The sequence below is a fragment of the Panicum virgatum genome, chromosome 3K (genome assembly GCF_016808335.1).
Source record: "Panicum virgatum strain AP13 chromosome 3K, P.virgatum_v5, whole genome shotgun sequence".
NCBI lineage: Eukaryota > Viridiplantae > Streptophyta > Magnoliopsida > Poales > Poaceae > Panicum > Panicum virgatum.
Genome location: NC_053138.1, coordinates 23629698 through 23638394, shown reverse-complemented (window position 1 = coordinate 23638394; position 8697 = coordinate 23629698). Strand labels below are relative to the sequence as shown.

The following is an 8697-nucleotide window of genomic DNA, read 5'->3' as shown; positions in this document are numbered from 1 at the left end:
TGGATCAGAGACCGCAACGAGAGGCGACGGACAGCATGCAGAAGAGACCAGGAGCATAGCCATCAGCCACTCAAGCAGCCGCAGCCGCCCGCATGCGGCCGGGGCAGGCGCGGCCGGCGCCGCCCGTTCTCTCCAGCTAAACCCGCGCTGGAGCGCGCGGCCAAAGCCAGGCAGTCAGGTGACTCAGGTTTGGGCGGGCGCGCCCACCCAGAGGCGTCGTTCTCAGCGACCCGGCTCCGGCGCGAGACGGCTGGCAGCGGGGAGATGCAGATGCAGATCCCATGCCCCCACCCGCGGCCAGATTCTGAGGCGGTTAGGCACCCGGACAAACGGTTGCCGCGCCACCTCACATGCCTAATCACCAACCATTGGAGAATAGAAGGCCGGGGGCAGAGTTGATTAAGCCATGATGCACCGTACTGAGCAATGAAATTCCATTTATATTAATGTCCCATGATGCCATGGGGCCAGTAGTCAAGTACACCCGACATATAGAGTAATCAGCCCAGCCCACACTTGCTGCTGCTGCTCCCGCCGCAGTTGTTGATGCAGCTAAGCAACTAACCACAGCACTGCACTCCTAATGACCCTTGTAACAAAAGTCAGGGGGCACTTTAACTACTGCTGCTGCTACCACCTAGTGGTACAAGGAAAATAAAAAACACCAATAAATCCTTTGAGAATACTCTAAACATAACAAAGCAAGCGCCCTTATTCATGGAGCCCACGCCAAGCTTGTTTTGCAAGTAAAAAAGGCTGCAAAAAAGAGGGAGGAGAGGAGGCCTTAGCTGGGTCTGTGCTGGTAGCACCCAAAGCAAGCAAAGCCATCGATAAATGGATGGGGAGATGAGCTCCTATATCCTTTTTCTTCTCCAAGATGAACCAAACCCAATCATTTCCTATCATTTCTCATCATCTTGTTTGCTTGCTCCTGCTGCAGCAAAAACACCCCTCTCTAACCACTTACTATTATTTTCTCAAAAAAAAAGAACCACTTATTATTATTCTTCCCCCAAACCACCAAACTGGGACGACATGGTTTCTTCGCTGCTCGTCCATCTCCGCTTTCCGTCCACGCCAAAAAACCAATATATCACCGGATCCAAAATGAACAGACCTAACACTGATGCTAACACTAGAGTATGGCCTTCCTAACTCTGCTGCTAACACACTACCTAACAAAAGGGGCTCAAACTAATTTCTTTAATTATTAGGATAGACTGGAGTGGCCAACAGACGGGAGGGTGTCGCCGGAATCTTTGGTGGCAACCTTCATCTGCTCCGGCCGGCGACTGGACTCAAGTACTGTGGCACAGTGCCGGCGAGGCCACGGCTGGTGCCGCAGCGCGGCGCTTCTGGCTCGCCAGCAAGTTGCTACGACTAATCAAGGCATCTGCAAGGGACCAGCTCACATTAGCATCCCCCTGACATTTGAGGAACAGAGCAGAACAGAATTGCTGCAAATACAAGATGGTTACCGTGATCGAGAACGAAGCCACCGGGGTAGCGAGGCTGGGCGCCGAGGTCGTCAAGGTTGAGGTTCAGAGCTTGCACGACCCGGGCGGGGACAAGAACCGTCGAACACCCTGGGGGACGCAGAGAACACCATGTGAGCCGAAGGTTTAACCCCCGCAGAAAAGAACACCAGCAGAAGTATTCATTGTGCAAGTAAAGGTGAGGCAACTTGCTACAACCGACGAACCTGTCTTTCTCTTCGGCTCCGCCGGAGCGCCGGCAGGGCGTGGGAGGAAGACACCGGTGCCATTGCGCTCGCGCTTGGCGCCGGGCGGGGTGAGGAACACGGCGCGCATGCCAGCAGCGGCACGGGGCGACGGAGCCTGGTGCTGCGTCGGCGGCTTCTGAAGCGGGGGCCACGCCGCCGGGTTCAGACCGGGAGGCGCGTCGCCGCCGCCGCAGCCAACGGGCTTCGCACCAGCGCCCTGGCGCGCGCTCCACGCCGCGGCCGCGGCCAGGTGGAGCTCGCGCTGCAGCTTGAGCAGCTGCTGTTGCTTGAGGAGATGGAACTGCAAACCGACGAGGGAACCGAAATGGAAAGCGTCAGGGCTACAGGAACGGAACAAGAAGGATACAACCGAAGAATCTTGCTGAGCCCCCCCCCCCCCCCCCCAACGCACCTGAGCGGCCTGCATCTGGCGCTGCGAGACCAAGTGAGCGAACGGGTGGTAGTACCCGCCGGCCGTAGCCTTGGCGGCGGGCGGCGCTACCGGGGGCGGCGACGGCTTCCTCGCCGGCGGCGCGAACCCACCGTGGCCGCTGAAGCCGTATGCGTTGGTGGGCACCGGGATCCTGTTGGTCACCGACCGCATGCGGGCGACCTGCCCGGCCGCCTCGTAGAGGAGCTCCCACGGGTCCGCCGGCCGCTGCTCCAGCGGCGACGACGGCGGCGAGGTCCCCTTGGACGCCCCGCCGTTCGGGCTCTCCTGGCCGGACTTGGGCAGCCCGCAGAGCGTCGACTGCGGCGACCCAACCGTCACCTCCTCCTGCACCCCAGAATCTCGCAGTCAGGAAAACCCCGGCGCGCGCCAAGAAACAAACGAGAAGGCGTGGGGCGCAAAGAAAAAGAGGGAGCCAAGTTCCAACCAGCACCATGCAGCATGCAACCACGAAAACCAACCTTGGCGGGCGCCTTCCGCTCGGCGTCATCCCCGAGGAGCCCCGCGAGGCGGCGCGAGAGGCCGGCCAGGATGTCCTCCTCGTCGCTCTCGCTCCGGGCGGCCACCGCCGCCTTCTCCTCCTCAGAGAAGAAGTCGTCGTCCAGGAACTCCTCCGGGAGCCAGAACTCCTCCCCGAGGTCCGAGCACTCGGTCGACATTTCCTCCACCCTCGAACCGGCCGCAAAGAGTCCAACGGAAATCCACCGCCGGCCGTCGAAGCCGCGCCTCGCCGCCGGGCAGCAACCGCTGCTGGAGGCAGAGAAGCGGAGGGGCGAGGAGCGAGCGGCGTGCTTACCCCCGCCGGAAAGGGGTGGGACGGGCGAGAAAGAGATGAAGGGGAAGGAAAGGAGGGAGGCGGAATGGAATGTCGATGGACGACGAGGATTTTAAAACGGCCGAGACGGAGGGCCTGGGGGCTGGACTCCCTTTATAAAAGAGGACGCCGAGGAGGGAACTAATTCGGCCGGGAAATCATTTTCTTTTGGAAAGGATTTTTCGCCGGTGCAAGTCTGTGGGGCCGGCCGCGCCGCGCCGTAGCCCGTAGCGCGCCAATTTATTGCGCGTAGTATTTTTTTTTTCTTTTGGGGCAGCCGGAGGGCCGGCAGTAGAGTAGGAGGAGTTTGGGCAGTTATTATTGTGGGATGGGTGTGTGTACACTCTACGTCAGATTACGTAGATCTCCTCTTGGATTTCTTTGTGTACGTGCGGCCCATGTCAATGCCACTTCACCCACTCCTTCCATTGTCAAATAGTGTGGGGCGCTTTTTTTCCCGGACCGTCAAATAGTGGTTCAACTAATTTCCTGGAGTGAAAAGGAAACCGTGTAGTAGTATAAAGCTGCCGCCGCTGCATTTCTCGACGGTATTCCCGCCGAGAAAATAACGGACGGGTGGTTAAAAAAAGTTTGGTGTCACCGCTGCAGCAGCCTGGGCACGATGCTGTCTTTTTTTTTGAAAGAAAAGGGCACGATGCTGTCAAGAAAAGAAAACTCGCTTCGGCAGGCCGTGGCTGCAGAGCCTGTGTCAATGTGGCATATGGTGCCGAGGGTGAAAGTTGGGGGCGTCCTACGGCCGCACCGGGGGGTCACGAGAGTCGCGTCCCCGGTTCGTATGCGAAGTTCTTCCGTGGCCAGCGTGGTGGCGTTTTAATTAATTTTTACAGCGCATTAAAGACGTGAGCGCTTTAAAGGCGAGGGTACGCGCGCGGAAAAAGGGCGCGTGATGGCGTGTCGCCGCTGCCGGGTTCGGGTGCGCCACCCGTAGAAAAAACGGCGCGGGTCCAGTCCTGTCGGGCTTGGGACGAGAAGGCGGCGCGGCCGCCCGCTAGCCTGTTTCTCCACCGAAGCGAGCTGTACTATTGGGGTTGTGTGGTGCAGGGTTCGGGGACTCCTGGAAGACATATAAGAGTGATATCTTTAAAGTCAAGGCCCAGTTAACCACTTTTGGGCCTTGGGAGCCTCCGATCGCACGTGCCGAGCGCACAACTACAGGAGAACCCAATCGCAGGCAGCCAACAGGCTAAGAGACTAACGTGAAGACGTGGAGAAGCAAAGTCGTAGATCCCTCTGGTACTTTTTGTTCTCTGCCCACCATGAATGCCGGAAGGCTCAACATGAGCACGGTGCTATGCCTCTTTTTGTTTCTTTCTTTCTATTTTTCAACTCTAATTCTTGTAAAACCATCTTTAAGACTTCAACACTTGTGTTTGAGTTGATTCAACACTCTGAAAAGACTATTCCTACACTTTGGATATACTAATTCAACATTTTTAGAATAAATGTTGAAATAGCATACTATATATGTTGAAATTATCTGTTCAAAATATTGAGACAGTATATTCAAATGTTGAAGTTTTAAGATAAAAAAATAAAATAACATATTGGATCTTGTTCTGTTCCATTAATTCCAAAGAATATTTTGATTCAAACGGGTTCTAAATTGGATTTATGGTTTAAGAGAAAAGATCACTTGAAGTTAGAAACTTGATTAACTTTCCAACCACGTCCCTCCACTCATCCTGCATGTCTACTTTATGCCGCTTGCGTCCTCTGCTCTGCTCCCGTCCGTGCCGGGCACGCTGCCTGCTACCCACGTGGTTTCATCACATTCATTTATTTTAGTTGGCACGAATCTCAAACACTAGAAGACATCTATCAAAAAATCTTGCGGAAGATCTATAGGTTTTCTGGCAGGGTTCACCAAACCGGTACCGGTCAAATCGGTCCGGCCCCGTTCCGGTTTGGGCCGGTCAAACCGCCCCAAATTCAAAATTCAAATTTGAATTCAAAAAAATGAAAAAATTTCAAAAAAAATCCTAAAAATACTTCAATGTGCGATGAATCTAATTGTGTCAAATTTTCTCAAAAATTCATTCATCCATCCACTAAAGCACGGATGAGAATTTCGCTATGGCCACATCACCAATCCTCCCCCGCTGAGGAGCCGCAACTTCGTGCACCCCAAAAAACATACCCACAATTTTCACTCTATGAAGATCTATGGCTCATGTCTCTTCTTACCTGGCTTCAACACCATCTGACGGCCGCCATTATAAGGATCCGCGGCTTCAACGCGCGGCCACCCCAATCCCACCACCACCCCGCGTGCGCACCTACTCTCAGGCCACGGTTCGAACCCCAGGAACGATTAGATTTTCGTTTCCTTCCCACCTCCAAAAATTCACCCCGCGCGTCCTCTCCCTCCGGCGCGAGACGCGCAAAATCGCCTCCAGCGCGTCGCCTCCCGCCGAACCTCGCCGCCCGCCTCCAGCGGCCTCTGCCCTGCGCCGGAAGACCCACGGTGCCACGCCTCAACCGCCGGGACAAGCCGCCGGCTGCGGGCTGGACCCCGCCGCCGCCGCCACGCCGGCGGACCCACGGTTTCACGCCTCAGCCGGCGCCGGGTGCCACGCCTCAGCCGCCGGGACGCATTCTGCCGGCTGCGGCCTCCTGCAGCCTGGGCTCCCGGCTCCACGCTTGCCGGCTGTGGGCTACTACGGCCTCGGCGTCGGCCCCCGCCTCCACGCGCGCCACTGCCGCCTCCTGCGGGCTCGGCCTCCTGCGCCGCTGCGTCCGCCTGCGGGCTCGGCTCCACGCGGGGCCGCCACAGCCACCGGCGTGGCCCGTCCCCGACGCCGGAACCCGTCTCCAGGCGCAGCGCTCCGGTCTCCAACATCAGAGATCGAAACGGCAGCCTGGGATCACCGACACACTCGTCGTCGCCGCTACCGTGAGGATCACTACCATATTTTGCTGATTTGCTTTCATATTATCCTGATTCATGACTTCAGTGCAAGAATCGTGGCCATATGGTATTGCTAATGGGGTTTCCTGTATTACTCTTCTTTTTACTGATTTTCTGATATCATGTAAATGATGACTCTGATATCTTGTATGTAAAAACATGATGTTTATTTTGTTATTATTCTTGTTTTAACTATTTCTCTGATTTTCTTTGCTTATTATTATGATTTGTACTAAAAATACCTGTGATGTAAATACCTGTTGTTAATTTTCAGTATTATTATTCTTGTTTTCACTATTTCTCTGATTTTCTTTGCTTATTATTATGACTTGTACTAAAAATGTCTCTGATGTAAATACCTGTTGTTAATTTTCAATTATTATTCTTGTTTTTACTATTTCTCTGATTTTCTTTGCTTATTATTATGATTTGTACTAAAAATGCCTCTGATGTAAATACATGTTGTTAATTTTTCAGTATTTCTCTGATTTCCTTTGCTATTTTCTAATTTTTCTTGTAATCCCTTTTTATGAAATTCCTTTGCTATTTGTAACTATAATAAGTAAGAGGTATAGGAAATGATGACTCTCTGATGATATGCTCGAAGGAATAATTGCTAATGGCTTTTCCTGTAAAAAACAGTCCTAGACTAAACTGGTTTGCACTGTCATTTGTCTCCTCCAAGAGTAAGAACATGACTCTCTGATTTCCTATAAACTTATGTTAAGGGCCATCTGTGCTGTTTTATCATGGACACGCCGACACAGAAATGGCCGGCTCTTAGCGGTATCAGCAATGTCCAGAACACAGGTGCATTGATATGCAATTCAGTCGGTTACTTCAATACCATCCCATGCTCAATTATTCTTGTGTCTATGGGTACACTACATGCAAACAGGTGATTTGGATGAGGTAGAGCGTAAGAGGCTAGAAAGGAACCTCAAGCAACGGAAACGTCGAGCTGAAATGTCCAACGAACAAAGGCAAGAGATAAATAGGAGACAACATGAATACCAGGCACGAAAGAAGACCGAATCAATTCAGATTAGTAATAACACCAAATCAGTCCTCTATCCAAAATTTACGACTTCATGTTTTCATTTATCTAATACAAATTATTACTTTTGTGAAGATTGTGATACTCAGCTATCTGGACCATCATCGTGTTTAATTGGGTCCACCGTTGTCCAAACAAAGAGCTTACAATGCAAGGAAAATCTTATGACAGATGACCCCATGGAGTGGCTACACAGAAATGATAATTACATGCCAGCCCGTGTAAGCGGACATCGTACAGTGGAAACCCCCCATACTCAAGGTAACCTGCTAGGACTGCTATTGCTACGTCACTGTACATGTGTGCAGAAGATTAAGTCCTCTTTTATCATTATTAACATTGATGAATGTCCTGCTCCAAATGGGAGTTCGAGTAGGGACAAGCTGCTAAGGGATAGGGAAAGATACATCAATATGTCTGAACACGACAGGGAAGAATTATTGCAGCGGCATAGAGAGCACAAGAGGCATGCAAAATTAATCATGAAGGACCGAGAAGAAACAGATATGCCTACTGCAAACCAGGGTTAGCGAATACACACTAAATTTAGCGTTACCAGAACATTTAAAGTTCAGTAATTGTACGTCTTATTTTTGGATTGTTATATATATATAAAGACCAGGGGAGGGGCCAACTGGATGAGGACGATTTCGACCCCCACTTATTCCAGCCTACCCACCCTACTGCCGATGATGGATTGTCATGGATGGATTGTTATATATATTGTTTCTATTCCAGCTTTGCATTTCAATAAACTCATAAAAATATCTGGGACAGAGGAAGATAAAGGAAATAACAATGGTGTCTATTGTATGGAGAGCGACCATCCTCACACTTTGGTACAAGTAGTCCCACAAGTTACAACTAACTCTTCCCGACACAACAAACCAAAGAACGCACACATACATCAAGTAGTCCCGCAAGGTACTAATTTCAGCATCATACTTTATTGTTTATTTTTTCATCAAAATAAGTATTTTTATTGAAGGGGAAAAAATATTCTTCGTAGACTATATTTGTGGCGCATAAGATATTCAGATTGTTGAATACATAATAGGATCAAAACCTGGGAAAAAATTATGGTGGAAATCGAAGGCGAATGGGTCTGTAGATCACATATGGAATGTCTTTTCCATGATGATTGGCAAGTGCTTGACGATGTAAGTATATATATGTGCAAGTATATATATATTTAAACATGGTCGACTTATTTACTATGTATATTTGCATTTGTGCAAGGGGATACAGGTATTAAATTCTTATATTCACTGCATGAGAGGTGAAGAGCACCAACTTAAGAGAGATGGTGGAAAAGTCTTCCTAGAGAACTCTTACATTTCCAACCTACTTCATAAAGATGGAAAAATGAAGGAGGATGAGTTTCAGTATACGCATGAGGATACAATTAGGATGAGGGTGGATAATTATTTGGACCAATGACAATATATAGATCACTGGAGATAATAACTTACAAATAATTCAATTTTTCTTTTTGCAGGTCTTCTTTCCAATTAACATAGCAAGGTTCCACTGGTACTTGGCAGTTGTGAATGCCCACGAGCGAGAGATACAAGTCCTCGATTTATTGGGAAAAATGGATCGTGTCGAGCTAAAAACCACGGTTAGTATGAATTACTTTTGAAGAAAATAAGAGTACTATTTTATAATTGTTCAATATATAATCTTTTTTGACTAACCCATCGATGCAACATCTCTATCAAAA

General features: G+C 50.3%; 1 protein-coding gene across 1 annotated transcript; it reads right to left on the bottom strand.

Moving 5' to 3' along the window:
- Window positions 1-420: 420 nt before the first annotated feature.
- LOC120698497 (translation initiation factor IF-2-like) lies at window positions 421-3088 on the bottom strand. Its single transcript, XM_039982130.1, has 5 exons — window positions 2636-3088; window positions 2136-2501; window positions 1703-2024; window positions 1479-1586; window positions 421-1393 (listed from the first exon to the last, which is right to left on the bottom strand). The coding sequence occupies exons 1-5, from the start codon at window positions 2831-2833 to the stop codon at window positions 1299-1301; spliced, it is 1089 nt and encodes a 362-aa protein (XP_039838064.1). The 5' UTR covers window positions 2834-3088; the 3' UTR covers window positions 421-1298.
- Window positions 3089-8697: the final 5609 nt, after the last annotated feature.

What these genes read in the sequence shown, in the direction of transcription:
- LOC120698497 (XM_039982130.1), bottom strand. Translation starts at nt 2,833, where the DNA reads ATGTCGACCGAGTGCTCGGACCTCGGGGAGGAGTTCTGGCTCCCGGAG. An exon ending in GCCAGATGCAGGCCGCTCAG is followed by an intron (nt 2,025 to 2,135) that starts GTGCGTTGGGGG and finishes GTCGGTTTGCAG; the next exon opens with TTCCATCTCCTCAAGCAACA. An exon ending in GGAGCCGAAGAGAAAGACAG is followed by an intron (nt 1,587 to 1,702) that starts GTTCGTCGGTTG and finishes TGCGTCCCCCAG; the next exon opens with GGTGTTCGACGGTTCTTGTC.